The following is a 17,508-nucleotide window of genomic DNA, read 5'->3' on the forward strand; positions in this document are numbered from 1 at the left end:
CTCCAATCAAGTTGTAGAAACATTTCAAGGATGATCAATGGAAACAGGATGCACCTGAGATCAATTTCTAGTCTCATAGCAAAGGGTCTGAATACTTAAGTAAATAAGGCATCTTTTTTTAATTCTGAATAAATTATGGGGTAGTGATAAAAAAAACGATTGAATCCATTTTAGAATAAGGCTGTAACATAACAAAATGTGGAAAAAGTAAAGGGGTCGGAATACACTGTACATAGAATGTGGCGATGTGTATAACCATGTAAGATGTCATGCTAATGTAAAATCCTAAGATTTCATTAACCCATAAGTCCACCAATATGTCATGCAGATGAGCCATTGTTTACTTTACTGGCCATGATGGATATTCATTCAGTTGGGTTACTCTGGGTAAGAATCAATGCTGTATATAGGCAGGGAATGTGCTGAACAGGCAAACAAACTATTTTGGTCAATAACCAACAAAATAATTGAGTCACAAAGCATAACAGAAATTGCATACATTTCTTACCTCTTTCAGTGTTGGAGTTTTCACAACCACAACTTGTTGTCTCAGGTTCCCTCGAAATCAGACCGTGTTCACCAGTATCTCCCTGGGAAATACATGTTCGTGTGATGTTACTGTACCAAATTTTAAAGCTAGATACTTTTTGGGGGATTGGTCCGGTGCTGGAAATGCTGTCGACCACCTAGCTAGCATGATCATCTACACACGAAACACTATCATGTCAACAATCGGCACACCTAGCTTCAGCTAGCTAACGTTAGCTAGTTGAAATAAAGGCATTGAGCATCTTTTGGGGTTTATGCAGTGTAGCTACATGATGCTATTGTTAGATTCCTTTGAGTACAAAACAGTCTGAATACCAAATATGTTAGCTAGCTTAGCCATCTCAGCTAGCATGAACATTGAACACACTGAGGTTAGCAGCTAACATAACTAGCAGGTTAAACACGCAACCCAACACTTACCTAATGTTACCAGTTCATGAGAACGGGGGCCATGTCAGTCACTCTTCCACTTGTTAAAATTAATTCCAATGTTAATCCAGTTTATGGATTGGTCATGAGCAGTCTCTCGCTTCTTTTTCCCCTTTGGGATCAAGTTGATTCTGATCCAAGAACAGAGAATGATGCTTGTTGACTTCTGCTCTTTTTGTTTCTGGCGGCTGAAGCGTAAGGTTGTTAGTGACTTTCATTTCCTCTCCAACTCTGGGGGAGCAGAGTCATTTGAGTAGGCAGGATTAGCGCAGACACACCTAGCCCAGAAGGCCAGCCCAAGGAGGCTCAGAACTCAACCCCCTTGTTTTCGTTCAAAGTGAAAACACAACAAGAAGTGGGGTGGAACAGGGTCACCCACAACCTTCAGATTTCTGCTTTAAAAAGGTGTATATCGGAAGCGATGGTAATGGCATTGGCTCAAATGTATTTCCATGCTTATCCATTGGCTATGAAATGTGTATGTGGTCTACATTCAATGGCCCTTCAAAGGAAACAGGGACTTTCTTTTGATGTGAAGCCAAGTGCATTTAATTATGAAGATTGGAAGGCAGTCAGCCTACAATTAAGCAGTAAAAGTCAAGTCACTAAGGCACAGAAGGATCTCCAAAGGCTGACCTCTGAAAACTACACACTGCTTGTCGATGGGCTGAAAAACTGTCCGTGTCTCGAATCTGGCTTGCATACCACTTGTTTAAAAGGTTGTTCTATTTGATATCACTTTTTGACCGCACCCCTTTTTGATTTGAACAAAACTTTCCATGTATTACTTTTTTAATTTGTTAAATGCAACAATGTAAAAGATTTTGCTGAGTTACAGCTCATATTAAGAAATCAGTCAATTGAAATAAATTAATTAGGCCCTAATCTACGAATTTCCCATGACTGGGCAGGTGCGCAGCCATGGGTTGGCATAGACCCACAGACTTTGGAGCCAGGCCGACCCACTTGGGAGTCAGGCCCAGCCAATCAGAATGAGTTTTTCCCCACAAAAGGGCTTTATTACAGACAGAAATACAACTCCGCACCACCCCTCCGACCATCCTGCAGGTGAAGAAGCCAGATGGAGGTTCTGGGCTGGCATGGTTATACGTGGTCTGCGGTTGTGAGACTGGTTGGATATATTGCCAAATTGTCTAAAAAGAGGTTGGCGGCTTATGGTAGAGAAATTAACATTCAATTCTGTGGCAACAACTCTGGTGGACATTCGTGCAGTCAGCATGCCAATTGCATGCTCTGTGGCATTGTTTGCTTCTTGATATGCCACACCTGTCAGGTGGCAGGATTACCTTGACAAAAGGATAAAATGCTCACTAACAGGGATGTAAACAATTTTGTGCACAAAATGTTTGTGCGTATGGAACATTTGAGAACTTAGTGAAATGTTATTGGTCACATACACATATTTAGCAGATGTTATCGCGGGTGTAGCGAAATGCTTCTGTTCCTAGCTCCAAAAGTGCAGTAGTAACAATTCACAACAATACACATGAATCTAAAAGTAAAAGAAATGAATAAATATATAAATATAAAGGATGAGCACTCTCTGAGTGGCATACCTCCACCAGTCATATTTAGGATATAATTTTTATATATATGTATATAATTATTTTTTTTACAAATATGTTGTTTTTTGGATCAATTAGTATATTTGAGTTCAACCACAATATTTGTTGTATTATTTGTTCTGTATTTTCTGGTGGATTAAATTGAAATTGCAAACAACTTCATGGTTGTTTTAAAAATAGCAATAGTAAGCAGATGATTTCCTTTTCAAATTACTGAAAGTGAGAGGGTGTAATCTGAAAAGCGAAAAAGGTCTTTCTTGAACATAGGGTGAGACATTCTTACTAATTTGCTAGAGAACCAGTTTTCGATTTAAGTATAACTTTTGTATGACTGAAGCCTTTAGTGAGAGGTCTAATGTTTTAATATTTAATCATTTTTGCCCTCCAAATTCATTATATACAAAAGGCCTGTTTAACATTGTCTGGCTTGCTGTTCCAAATCAAATATAATATTTATTTATCATATCATCTAAAACACATTTTCTAGGTGTAGGCAAGACCATAAGCAAATAGGTATACTGGGATATGACTAAAGAGCTAATCAGGGGGATTTAAAAAACAAACAAACAGGTATTTGCCTTTTCATGGAAGCAAGATCTTACCTATTTTTGCTAACTTCTTATTAAAATTTGTCAGAGTGAGAATTTCTTTCAGGATATGTTCACTGAGAATACTATAATGGTCTGGTGGTGATGTGGATAATGTAAAAGTTGTAAACTCAGCAAAAAAAGAAACATCCCTTTTTAGGACCCTGTCTTTCAAAGATAATTCGTAACAATCCAAAAAACGTCACTTATCTTCATTATAAAGGGATTAAACACTATTTCCCATGCTTGTTCAATCAACAATAAACAATTAATGAACATGCACCTGTGGAAAGGTTGTTAAGACACTAACAGCTTACAGACAGTAGGCAATTAAGGTCACAGTTATGAAAACTTGGGACACTAAAAAGGCCTTTCTACTGACTCTGAAAAACACCAAAAGAAAGATGCCCAGGGTCCCTGCTCTTTTGCGTGAACACGCCTTAGGCATGCTGCAAAGAGGCATGAGGACTGCAGATGTGGCCAGGGCAATAAATTGTCATTTCCGTCCTGTGAGACACCTAAGACAGCGCTACAGGGAGACAGGACGGACAGCTGACCATCCTCGCAGTGGCAGACCACGTGTAACACACCTGCACAGGATCAGTACATTCGAACATCACACCTGCGGGACAAGTACAGGATGGAAACAACTGCCAGCCTATTGCGGACAGAGGCTGGACTGAGGTCTTGTAGGCCTGTTGTAAGGCAGGTGCTCACCAAACATCACAGGCAACAACGTCACGTATGGGCACAAACACACCGTCGCTGGACCAGACAGGACTGGCAAAAAGTCACGGTTGTGTCTCACCAGGGGTGATGGTCGCATTCGCGTTTATCGCAGAAGGAATGAGCGTTACAGAGGCCTGTACTCTGGAGCGGGATCGATTTGGAGGTGGAGGGTCCGTCATGTTCTGGGGCGCTGTGTCACAGCATCATCGGACTGAGCTTGTTGTCATTGCAGGCAATCTTAACACTGTGCATTACAGGGAAAACATCCTCCTCCTTCATGTGGTACCCTTCATACAGGCTCATCCTGACATAACCCTCCAGAATGACAATGCCACCAGTCATACTGCTCGTTCTGTGCGTGATTTCCTGCAAGACAGGAAGGTTAGCCCGGAGCTCAATTCCATTGAGCACGTCTGGGACCTGTTGGATCGGAGGGTGAGGGCTAGGTCCATCCCCCCCAAGAATGTCCAGGAACCTGCAGGTGCCTTGGTGGAAGAGTGGGGTAACATCTCACGGCAAGAACTGGCAAATCTGGTGCAGTCCATGAGGAGACGCACTGCCGTACTTAATGCAGCTGGTGGCCACACCGAATACTGACTAGCATTTGATTACCCCCCCCCTTTATTCAGGGAAACATTATTCCATTTCTGTTAGTCACATGTCTGTGGAACTTGTTCAGTTTGTCTCAGTTGTTGAATCTTGCTATGTTCATTCAAATATTTACAAGTTAAGTTTCCTGAAAATAAATGCAGTTGACAGTGAGAGGACAATTATTTTCTTGCTGAGTTTATTTGTTAGTGATCCACTACATAATATAGTACACGTATCATAATTTGGTTGTAATCCAGATGTTAGAAAAATTCTCGATCCTGAGGCTCTGGACTTAGTGTATGTAAACTTCTGACCCACTGGAATTGTGATACAGTGAATGATAAGTGAAATAATATGTCTGTAAACAATTGTTGGAAAAATTGCTTGTGTCATGCACAAAGTAGATGTGTTTTAATGACTCATACCTAAGTGTATGTAAACTTCAGACTTCAACTGTATATCTCACTAGGTCATGATATTTAAGCCTCCAAATATCCACAATTTACAGATCAACCGCTAAAAGGATTTCCAATACACTCACCTCAATTTGCTTTAAATATATGTACACACACACATATGTATCTTCATTGCCATCATTAACAATTAATATGCGTAATAATGTGCAAAGGATTGTTACCTATAACCTGGATTGCAATTACATTGCATTTTTGTCAAGCAATTATTCTACCAAAGAATAATTGTGATTCATCCTATAATTGTCCCTAATATCCTTACACCCCTTGCAACAAATGTGGGATACACACACACACACACAAAACCCCTTTGACCCAGAATCAACCATAAATTCAGATGCTCAATGGTTGTTACATCCCAGAGCCCAACTGATTTATGAATGCATATACAGTTACAGCTGTTTGAGCAAGCATGCAAGATTGAGCAAAAATAGGCACAAATTTGAGATTTGATTAACCAATGTCAAGTCCTAGGTAGAGATCAGATCCACCCCGTTCCCCTGAAACACATACACTTGTCCCCCTTGTGACCATTTTCGCAAGCATCTCTGTGCAGTCAGACCTTTGATGATTTTGTGCCACCAGGGCCACAATAATATGCCCCCTCTCTGATTGTCCGAGTGCGACCCCCCCCCCACGGGTTACTGCAGCCAGTTTTGCCAGCACTGCCACTACCTGGGTGGGGGTACCCCACCGGCTAGGTACAAGGTCGTCAAGGTTCTCATTAGCAGCTTTGAGAATTTCCTTGTACATTATGCTCTCCATCAGGGAGCTCTGGATTTGGAGGAACAACCCTGCCAAGCAAGCTCAGAGTCTTGAGGGGACGGTGCTGCTCTAGTCTGTCTCTGAACACATTTATCTTTCTGTTTTGGCTACATATAGGCAGCTCACAGGAGGCCCATAAAACAGATAAGGACTTCGCATTAGTGTCGTTCAGATGGGTGTCTAGGGTATAGGGTTGGGGACCGTTCCGTCATGATAGGGACAATAAAAAAAATGTGTATCCCTCATCTGCACAAAATTGAACACGCTCTCTCCACCCCTGCTCACAGACACATTGGTTCTGGGATATGCAACCATTTCCTTACTCACTTAATGCAACACATTCCCACTTTCCCAAGTGTTGCATTATATTGTGATAAATTGCAGGCCACACAACTTACCTAGAGAGTTTTCAGCTATACTTTTCATGACTGTTTATTTACCACCACAGACAGATGCTGGCACTAAGATTGCTTATTTCCTTATACAGCTGACTGAGTACAAACTCGAAATCACTCACCCAGACGCAGCGCTCCTAGTGGCCGGAGGCTTTAATGCAGAGGGAAACTTAAAAACTTAAAACTTCAACCTAATTTCTATTAACATGTTAAATGTGCAACCAGAAGGGGGAAAAAAAATCTAGATCACCTGTACTCCACACAGAGACTCGTACAAAGCTCTCCCTCGCCCTCCATTTGGTAAATTCGACCACAACTCTATCCTCCTGATTCCTGCTTACAAGCAAAAATTAAAGCAGGAAGCACCAGTGACTCGGTCTATAAAAAAGTGGTCAGATGAAGCAGATGCTAAACTACAGGACTGTTTTGCTATCACAGACTGCAACATGTTCCGAGATTCTTCTGACGGCATTGAGGAATACACGACATCAGTCACTGGCATTAACAACAAGTGTATCGAGGACTTGCCCCACAGTGACTGTACGTACATACCCCAACCAGAAGCCATGGATTACAGGCATCATTAGCACTGAGCTAAAGGGTAGAGCTGCCGCTTTCAAGGTGCGGGACTCTAACCCGGAAGCTTTTAAGAAGTCCTGCTATGCCCTGCGATGAACCGTCAAACAGGCAAAGAATCAATAGTTTCTCCATTGCACTCCACACTGCCCTTTCCCACCTGGACAAAAGGAACACCTATGTGAGAATGCTATTCATTGACTAAAGCTCAGCATTCAACACCATAGCACCCTCAAAGCTCATCAGTAAGCTAAGGATCCTGGGACTGAACACCTCCCTCTGCAACTGGATCCTGGACTTCCTGACGGGTCACCCCCAGGTGGTGAGGGTAGGTAGCAACACATCTGTCACGCTGATCTTCAACTGGAGCCCCCCCAGGGGTGCGTGCTTAGTCCCCTCCTGTACTCCCGGTTCACCCACGACTGCATAGCCAGGCATGACTCCAACACCATCATTAAGTTTGCAGACGACAACAGTAAGTTTGATCACTGACAACGACGGGACAGCCTATAGGGAGGAGGTCAGAGACCTGGTCGGATGGTGCCAGAATAACAACCTATCCCTCAACGTCACCAAGACTAAGGAGATGATTGTGGACTACAGGAAAAGGAGGACCGAGCACGCCCCCATTCTCATCGACGGGGCTGTAGTGGAGCAGGTTGAGAGCATCACGTTCCTTGGTGTTGACATCACCAACAAATTAGAATGGTCCAAACACACCAAGTCATTTGTGAAGAGGGCACAACAAAGCCTATTCCCCCTCAGGAGACTGAAAAGATTTGGCATTGCTCTGGAGATGCTCAAAAGGTTCAACAGCTGCAACATGGAGCATGACTGGTTGCATTACTGCCTGGTAGGGCTAAAAATTGTCAAAGACCCCAGCCACCCCAGTCATAGACTGTTCTCTCCACCGGAGTAGAGAGAACCGGTACCGGAGTGCCAAGTCTAGGACAAAAAGGCTTCTCAACAGTTTTTACCCCCAAGCCATAAGACTCCTGAACAGGTAATCAAATGCCTCCCCCCCCAACCAACCCCTCTTCTACACTGCTGCTACTCTGTTTATCATATATGCATAGTCACTTTAACCACACATTGATGTACATACTACCTCAATTGGCCTGACCAACCAGTGCTCCTGCACATTACATTGGCTAACCGTGTTATCTGCATTGTGTCCCGCCACCCACTTTTTACGCTACTGTGTTATTACACTCTGTTCATCATATAGGCATAGTCACTTTAACCATATCTTCATGTAAATACTACCTCAATCAGCCCGACTAACCTGTGTCTGTATGTAGCCTCGCTACTTTTATACCCTTGCTACTGTTATTTCACTATTGTTGTTTTTTCTTTACTTACTTGTTGTTCACCTTAAACCTTTTTTGCACTATTGGTTAGAACCTGTAAGTAAGTATTTCACTGTAACGCTGGATGCTACCGCTCCACCTGCCCATAAGACGTTAACATACTTGTATGCCATCTGCAAATATGAATAAAAAATTTAAATTACGGGCCGAGTTGGTTTAGCCTCAGAAAAAGACAAGGCGTCCATGATTGAGACTAGAGGTTGACCGATTAATCGGAATGGCCGATTAATTAGGGCCGATTTCAAGTTTTCATAACAATCGGAAATCTGTATTTTTTTTTATACCTTTACTTAACTAGTCAGTTAAGCACACATTCTTATTTTCAATGACGGTCTAGGAACGGTGGGTTAACGGTCTCATTCGGGGGCAGAACAACAGACTTTCATCTTGTCAGCTCGGGGGATCCAATCTTGCAACCTTACAGTTAACTAGTCCAACGCAATAACGACCTGCCTCTCGTTGCACTCCACAAGGAGACTGCCTGTTACGCGAATGCAGTAAGCCAAGGTAAGTTGCTAGCTAGCATTAAACTTATCTTATAAAAAACAATCAATGATTGATAACTAGTTAACTACACAGTTGATGATATTACTAGATATTATCTAGCGTGTCCTGCGTTGCATATAATCTGACTGAGCATACAAGCATACAAGTATCTAAGTATCTGACTGAGCAGTGGTAGGCAGAAGCGTAAACATTCATTCAAACAGCTCTTTCGTGCGTTTTGCCAGCAGCTCTACGTTGTGCGTCAAGCATTGCGCTGTTTATGACTTCAATGTTTATGACTACAAATAGATACAAATCGGCCAATTAAATAGGTATCGGCATTTTTGGTCCTCCAATAATCGTTATCGGCGTTGAAAAATCATAATCGGTGGACCTCTAATTGAGACCATGATTGCCTCAGAATGGGTGGGCTGGACATGGCGAGGGATGAGTTCAGATTGGTCTGCCATGTAGCATGCTTCTGTCTATAGCGTGAGCTGTTCAGTATGTGTAGGTTACACTTTCTAACATCTTTTTTTGAAAGATATCACGTAGTAGAACTGCAGAAGTGTTGCTCTCCACTTTCTGGAGGACCGCGTTTTGAAAATCAGTGGAATGCACGGTGGAATTAGAGTATGATAGCTAAGGAGATGGAGAGAACTCTGGTATTTTATTGCAAATATGCAGACGGAGTCATAAAGAGAACACACAGAAGGCTGTTGTATAAAACACCGTCTCCAGATTAAATCTAATGAAGGCAACTCATGACAGAGGGAGAAGCCTTCATCCACATATACGGGCAAGAGTCTACTGTTGGCTAACCCCATTTCGTACAAATTCGCGCAACCGTGGCATTCAAACGAGGCTGCAATGAAAAGTAATGGGACTGTATCGACTGTTGGCATTAAATATTGTTAATCATCAGTTACACTAGAGACATGAGGGGTGCCATAGTCTAGGGTTTACACCAGAAGTTAATGGTTATCTGTAGGAGGAATGTACATGGTGGACACAATTAAGCTTGGAATGTACAGAGTGAAGGAAACATAATCATGTGGCAGGCACTGATAAGGATGGAGAGCTGTGGAGTAGTGAGGAAGGGGGTAGAGGTCAGGTCATCTTATGAAAGAACAGCTTGTAGCCGTAGCACTTAACTTCCTACCTAGTAACAAAGATGTCATTTTTATATATGTATGAGAGAGAGAGCACGAGAGCGATTAATTATACACACACTACCACTGGTGGAAATATGCCTGCCTGTGTCTTATGCAGCTGTGTGACCCAATGGGTAAATAAACTTGGTTTAAGCTTTACTAAATTGTCCATTACATTTTATGAGATTAATTTAGAACCTAACAGCATCAATCTGGGGTGTGAACTACATTTCTATTCAAGAGTTGATTGACATGGTAATGGCCCGATAGTATTGGAAAAAAGTTTAATTTTTAAACAGACCCCTCTGACGCTGTACGTTAAATTGTGTCGTGTCATGCCGTAACGTACAGCACCCATAACGCAATTAATTCTGTGTCGTACAGCCTCTCTCCACCAGGTGTATGATTTGTGAAGTAATTTTATTCATATCTCAGAGCCATTCGCATTGCTAGTTATAGCCTAATGTTCGCTCAAAGTTGACCCATTTTGCATACTTCATATCATATATTTTTTAAATTTAATTAGGCAAGTCAGTTAAGAACAAATTCTTATTTACAATTGACGGCCTACCCTGGATTAGACATCCAAGTTTTCATCACTGGAAAAGGTTAAAGGGCTAGGCCCCTTTTTTCTAAATTTCCACCTGAATGACGTGCCCAAAGTAAACTGCCTGTTGCACAGGCCCTGAAGCCAGGATATGCATATAATTGGTACCATTGGAAAGAAAACACTGAAGTTTGTAGAAATGTTAAAATAACAATATAGGAGAAAATCCAAAGAAAAACCAACCAGAATTTCTTTTTTGAGAGACCATCCTCTTAAAATGGCCAGTCTAAGGGCACACTGAACATATCTCCCTGGATGCAATTACTATGGCTTCCACAGGGTGTCAGCAGTCTAGGTTCAAGGTTTCAGGCTTGTAACTTAAAAAAACCGAATAAGAAATATCCGGTTTAGTACAGGGACAGTCTTGGAAATTAATGTTTGCGCGCGCCATGAAGACAGGACTCACCTGCTAAAATCGGTTTCCTATTATTGAACATACTTATTCCCATAAGGAATATTATAGTTTGATTACATTTTAGGGTATCTGAGGAGTAAATAGAAACTTATTTTGACTTGTTGAAACAAAGTTTAGGGGTAGATTTTTGGATTCCTTTCTCTGCATGTTGAAAGAGTGGATTACTCAAATCGATGGCAACAGCTACTGACTTTTTGGGATATAAAGACGTTTTTTTTATCTAACAAAACGACACTACATATTATAGCTGGGACCCTTTGGATGACAAATCTGAGGAAGACTCAAAAAGTGAATATTTAAAACGCCAATTGAGAATTTATGAAACCTGTGCCGGTGAAAAAATATTTTGTGGGGCACCGTCCTCATACAATCGCATGGCATGTTTGATGTAATAGCTACTGTAAATCAGACAGTGCAGTTAGATTAAAGGTTTAGCTTGATATCATTTAAAAGCTTGCAAAAAAGGTGCCAAAACATTCTCAATGGGATTAAGTTCTGGGAATTGTCCTGGCCATGGACCCAAAATATGTTTTGTTCCCCAAGCCACTTAGTTATCACTTTTGCCTTGTGGCAAGGTGCTCCATCATGCTGGAAAAGGCATTGTTCATCACCAAACTGTTCCTGGATGGTTGGGAGAAGTTGCTCTCGGAGGATATTGTTGGTACCATTCTTTATTCATGGCTGTGTTTTAGGCAAAATTGTGAGTGAGCCCACTCTCTTGGCTGAGAAGCAACCCCACACATGAATGGTCTCAGGATGCTTTACTGTTGGCATGACACAGGACTGATGGTAGCGCTCACCTTGTCTTCTCCGGACAAGCTTTTTTCCGGATGCCCCAAACAATCGGAAAGGGGATTCATCAGAGAAAAGGATTTTACCCCAGACCTTTTGCAGAATATCAGTCTGTCCCTGACATGTTCCTGGAGAGAAGTGCCTTCTTTGCTGCCCTTCTTGACACCAGGCCATCCTCAAAGTCTTCGCCTCACTGTCCATGCAGATGCACTCACACCTGCCTGCTGCCATTCCTGAGTAAGCTCTGTACTGGTGGTGCCCCGATCCCGCAGCTGAATCAACTTTAGGAGACGGTCCTGGCGCTTGCTGGACTTTCTTGGGCGCATTGAAGCCTTCTTCACAACAATTGTGCCGCTCTCCTTGAAGTTCTTGATGATCTGAGAAATGGTTGATTTAGGTGCAATCTTACTGGCAGCAATATCCTTGTCTGTGAAGCCCTTTTTGTGCAAAGCAATGATGACAGCACGTGTTTCCTTGCAAGTAACCATGTTTGACAGAGGAAGAACAATGATTACAAGCACCACCCCCCTCCTTTTGAAGCTTCCAGTCTGTTATTTGAACTCAATCAGCATGACAGTGATGCTGTCCTAGTCAACACTCGCACCTGTGTTAACGAGAGAATCACTGACATGTCAGCTCATCCTTTTGTGGCAGGGCTGAAATGCAGTGGAAATGTTTTTGGGGGATTCAATTCATTTGCATGGCAAAGAGGGACTTTGCAATTAATTGCAATTCATCTGATCACTCTTCATAACATTGTGGAGTATATGCAAATTACCATCATACAAACTGAGGCCGCAGACTTTGTGAAAATGAGTGTCATTCTCAACTTTTGGCCACGACTGTACAAGTCAGTTCGTCAAATTTCTGACCTGCTAGAACTGTAAGTGCTATTATTGTGATGTGGAAACGTCTAAGCGCAACAACAGCTCAGCTGGGATGTGGTAAGCCACACAAGCTCACAGAACGGGACCACCAAGTGCTGAAGCGCTTAGACAATTTTTAAGGGCTATCGTCAGTTGCAATACTCACTACCGTATTCCAAATTGCCTCTGGAAGCAGCGTCAGCACAAGAACTGTTCAAAGGGTGCTTTGTGAAATGGGTTTCCATGGCCGAGCAGCAGCATACAATCCTAAGATCACCACGCACAATGCACCGCCGTACTCTGGATCATTGGAAACATGCTCTCCTGTGCAATGAATCACGCTTCACCTTCTGGCAGTCTGACGAACGAATCTGAGTTTGGCGGATGGCAGGACAACGCTACTTGCCCCAATGCATAGTGCCAACTGTAAAGTTTAGTGGAGGAGGAATAATGGTCTGAGTCTGTTTTTCATGGTTCATGCTAGGTGGCCCCTTAGTTCCAATGAAGGGACATCTTAATGCAACAGCATTCAATGACATTTGACAATTTTGTGCTTCAAACTTTTTGGAAAGTCCCTTTCCTGTTTCAGCATGACAATGCCCCCGTGCACAAAGCGAAATTCACCGTAGAAATGGTTTGTCGAGATCGGTGTGGAAGAAATTGACTGACCTGCACAGAGTCCTGACCACCACATTGAACACCTTTGGGATGAATTGTAACGCTGACTGCGGGCCAGACCTAATTGCCCAACATCAGTGCTGGACCTCACTATTGCTCTTCTGGCTGAATGGAAAGTCCCAGCAGCAATGTTCCGACATCTAGTGGAAAGCCTTCCCGTACGATTGGAAGCTGTTATAGCAGCAAACTCCATATTAATGCCCATGATTTTATGCCCATGAAATTAGATGTTCGACGAGCAGGTGTTCACATGCTTTGTCAGTCTGAAAGAAGTCACCGTAAAAAAGACTGAAGGCTCTACAAGCCAGAATGTTGAATAAAATTATATTTGAGTTTACTTTACTGGTTGCCCGTGCTGTTGGTCCTTTTGCCGGAAGGTAGAGATCAAATGTCCACAGTAAAGTAATGTTTATTCGACTTCTTGAGGTGCCAGTATATTCTATCGCTTATATCTCGTAACGCATTTCATGAGATGTACAATATGTAAACAGCCGAATGTAACCAAACATTGTCGACCGAAGGAAGTTACCTCGCAATAAGCTGCTAGTGCTTGTTAAATTTGCCAGCCGATTGTGTGGGATAATGTTCTGTCTGTTTTTTTACATTTAAGGACTCTTGGAAGACTAGCCCTTGGACTAAAATAACTCCTAATAAAATGTAAATCAATCTCAGCCAATATTGATATATCGTGCAAGTCGCGAGCGAATTGCATCGGTATTGAAAACACAAACCGGAAATAGAAAACCGATAGAGAGACCATTGTACTGAAAGTCTGGTTACTAACACTACTTTGTGGATACTTTGTCTCAGATTACCTCCTACATAAAGGACAAAAACTGCAGACAACAGGAATAGTATGTTCAAATGAAGCTAATTCAACATTCTGACTTGTAATGGGACTGTTCACTGAAAGTGAGCCTACAGGTTAGATAAGAGAGAGGAGTCTTCCAATCTCGGATTCGTAGAGGCTATGGATAAAGGTGAATTGGCTCTGGACGCCAAAACGGCCAAATACTCCATCTAAAATGTATCGGTTGTCAATTGCGGTATTGTTCTAGAAACATAAATACCTCTAGTTTCATATATGCAAAATACACACTGTACAGTTTTAACACAGTTGCAGCGAACCTTATTTTTCATTAACACGTTTGTGGCGTCCATCTTCCGTGTATACACAGGTGTTATGAGATGCATATCGCTATTTAGCACAGGTAGTCGACTGTAAACACGGGCAGTAACATGGAGATATGGCAGTGGGGCTCGTAACAAAACTCCCCCATACAGAACACCCTTCGTCCAATGTGTAATGGAACCGAGACATGATCATGGGTTAGTGGAGGGTGTGTGCCTGTCACATAACTGGATTCTCATTCACTAGACTCTAGAGACTGACAGCTAGCTAGCTACGTGGAGGATCCACATGACCATAAAGACACATTTACACGTCAAGTTAACTGTCGCCGCCTCATCTTTAAATCTGGACTCTAAACATTACAGTTAGCCTTTTATTCTTGCGTTGTCTGAACAACAAGAGACACCATCCAACAATCATGCAGGTACATTTGGAATTCAGAGATTCTGATGGATGAAAAAGCTTCAATTTGCTTCATGTTGTCAGTTAGCCAAGCATCATTACCAAGTGGCTAGCTAGCTAACGTTGAGCTAAATGTTAGCTAGTGCACCGCAAGAAAACAATGAACACAGGGATGAAAAGCTGTCTAACGTTACCTAGTCAAATCGTGAATAAAGGCTATTATACATTTTATTATCAAATACGAATATAAAATACCTTTGAAGAATTTCAAGGCTAGTCTGTATAGCTCCAGCAAACCAAAGCCCCATTTCCTCTCTATCGTGGTTTTGGAAGACTCGACCTCTTCCCTATCGTCGGTGGCGCTCTGGTCTCCGGTATCATGGTCAGGTTCAGCGACTTGCTCACCCTCGGGGTCGGGGCTGAGGGTGAGGCCGTCGATGGAAACTTCGAGCCGGCTAGAACTGCCATTGTTGAGGTCGGCGCTCTGAACCTCTGTCGCCATCATGCAGAATGTCAGCTGCCTGAAGCGGCCACGTACCTACTTCCGTTTTTAGCGGAAGTTCCGGTAGATACTGTTACAAGATGTAAATAATGACGTACCCAGACAGGACCTAATGCTGCGTTCACAACAACTGGGAAATCGGAACTCAGAAATCTCAAACTACAGAACATTCAAAACAACTGGAGCTGAAGATCACTGATGTCGTGATTTGACCAGTTTTTTTTTTTAACTTCCCAATTGACATGAAAGCACCATAAGCAACAGGGCACATGGGGTTGGGAGAACATTGGCCAGTTTCTCTGAGTCAGGTGAAGAAGAAAGCAGAAACTGAGGTTGTGTTCGAAACTGCTAGTGAGTCAGGTGAAGATGATGCTGAGGTTTGAGAAAGTCTTGCAGGTAAAAGTACAGATAGGATTCCTTAGTTTCAATGTTAGAGAATTTGTCGCATTTGCACTGCAGAATTTTAAATGCCAAAGAATGGGACATGTAGCTGCTCAGTGTAAAAATGATTGTTGCTATCAACAATGACACGCCACCGGGGTCTAATAACTTGGATGGAAATTTACTGAGGATAATAGGGGACGATATTGCCACTCCTATTTGCCATCTCTTCAACTTAAGCCTACTAGAAAGTGTGTGCTCTCAGGATTGGAACGAAGAACAAGTTATTCCACTTCCTAAGAATAGTAAGGCCCCCTTTACTGTTTCTAACAGCCAACTAATCACCCTGTTACCAACCCTTAGTAAAGTTTTGGAAAAAATTGTGTTCGACCAGATACAATGCTATTTTACAGTAAACAAATTGAAAACCGACTTACAGTGCGTTTATAGGGAAGGACATTCAACAAGCACAACATTTACATAAATGACAGATGATTGGCTGAGAGAAATTGATGATAAAAAGATTGCGGGGGCTGTTTTGTTAGACTGTACATCCCCTGCTATATTGTGGATGAAGAGCTGTCTATCAGAACACAGAGGGTGTTCTTTAATGGAAGCCTCTCCAACATAGAATCAGAAATTCCCCAGGGCAGCTGTCTTGGCCCCTTACTTTTTTCAATCTTTACTAATGACATGCCACTGGCTTTGAGTAAAGCCAGTGTGTCTATGTATGTTGATGACTCAACACTATAAACGTCAGCTACTACAGCGACTGAAATGACTGCAACACTTAACAAAGAGCTGCAGTTAGTTTCAGAGTGGGTTGCAAGGAATAAGTTAGTCCTAAATATTTCTAAAACAAAAAGCATTGTATTTGGGACAAATAATTCACTAAACCCTAAACCTCTACTAAATCTTGTAATAATTCATGTGGAAATTGAGCAAGTTGAGGTCATGGTCAAAACATATTGATACAACAGTAGCAAAGATGGGGAGAAGTCTGTCCATAATACCTTATTAACAGAACTATCAACAAGGCATGTCCCTAGTTTTGTCACATCCAGACTATTGTTCAGTCGTGTGGTCAGGTGCCACAAAGAGGGACTTAGGAAAATTGCAATTGGCTCAGAACAGGGCAGCACGACTTGCCCTTAGATGTACACAGAGAGCTAACATTAATAATATTCATGTCAATCTCTCCTGGCTCCAAGTGGAGGAGAGATTGACTTCATCACTATTTGTATTTGTGAGATGTATTGACATGTTCAAAGCACTGAGCTGTCTGTTTAAACGACCAGCACACAGCTCAGACACCCATGCATACCCAACAAGACATGCCACCAGAGGTCTTTTCACAGTCCCTAAATCCAGAAGAGACTATGGGAGACGCACAGTACTACATAGAGCCATGAGTACATGGAACTCTATTCCACATCATGTAACTAATGCAAGCAGTAGAATCAGATTTAAAAAACATAAAAATACATCTTATGGTACAGCCGGAGACTGTGAAGCAACACAAACATAGGCACAGGCACAGACACAAGCACAAGCATACAAACACACATGGTAACATACACACTATACACACACGTACAGATGGATTTGGTGTTGTAGATATGTGATAATGGAGTAGGGGCCTGAGGGCACACACTTAGTGTGCTGTGAAATCTGTTATGAATGTATTGTAATGTTTTAAAATTGTATAACTGCCTTAATTTTTGCCAGAACTCAGGAAGAGTAGCTGATGCCTTGGCAGCAGCTAACGGGAACCCATAATAAATACCAATACAAATTACAGTACTTGAATTTCTGAGCTCCAAATTCAAGTAGAACCCTTGTATTGTCTGAAATTGCAGTTGTAACATGGAAAACAAAATGTATTTGTCATGTTATTTCATTATTAGATGATAATGTGAATAAGGCCACTAGGCTATGTAATGTTTTGTCATTATATCCAGAATAAATCAAATTTTATTGGTCACATACACGTACAGTAACAGTCCACAATTTGGACACACCTACTCATTCAAGAGTTTTTCT

General features: G+C 42.0%; 1 protein-coding gene across 4 annotated transcripts in view; it reads right to left on the reverse strand.

The window, feature by feature from the left end:
• Positions 1-15,123, reverse strand: part of LOC115108021 (Golgi resident protein GCP60-like) — a 36,570-nt gene extending 21,447 nt beyond the window's left edge. For all 4 annotated transcript variants that reach the window (XM_029631888.2, XM_029631887.2, XM_029631886.2 and 1 more), the window contains exon 1: positions 14,838-15,123. In XM_029631888.2, the coding sequence (XP_029487748.1) occupies positions 14,838-15,087 (250 nt within the window). In that variant the 5' untranslated portion in view covers positions 15,088-15,123. The remainder of the gene's footprint in view (positions 1-14,837) is intronic.
• Positions 15,124-17,508: the final 2,385 nt, after the last annotated feature.

The sequence above is a fragment of the Oncorhynchus nerka genome, linkage group LG24 (genome assembly GCF_034236695.1).
Source record: "Oncorhynchus nerka isolate Pitt River linkage group LG24, Oner_Uvic_2.0, whole genome shotgun sequence".
NCBI lineage: Eukaryota > Metazoa > Chordata > Actinopteri > Salmoniformes > Salmonidae > Oncorhynchus > Oncorhynchus nerka.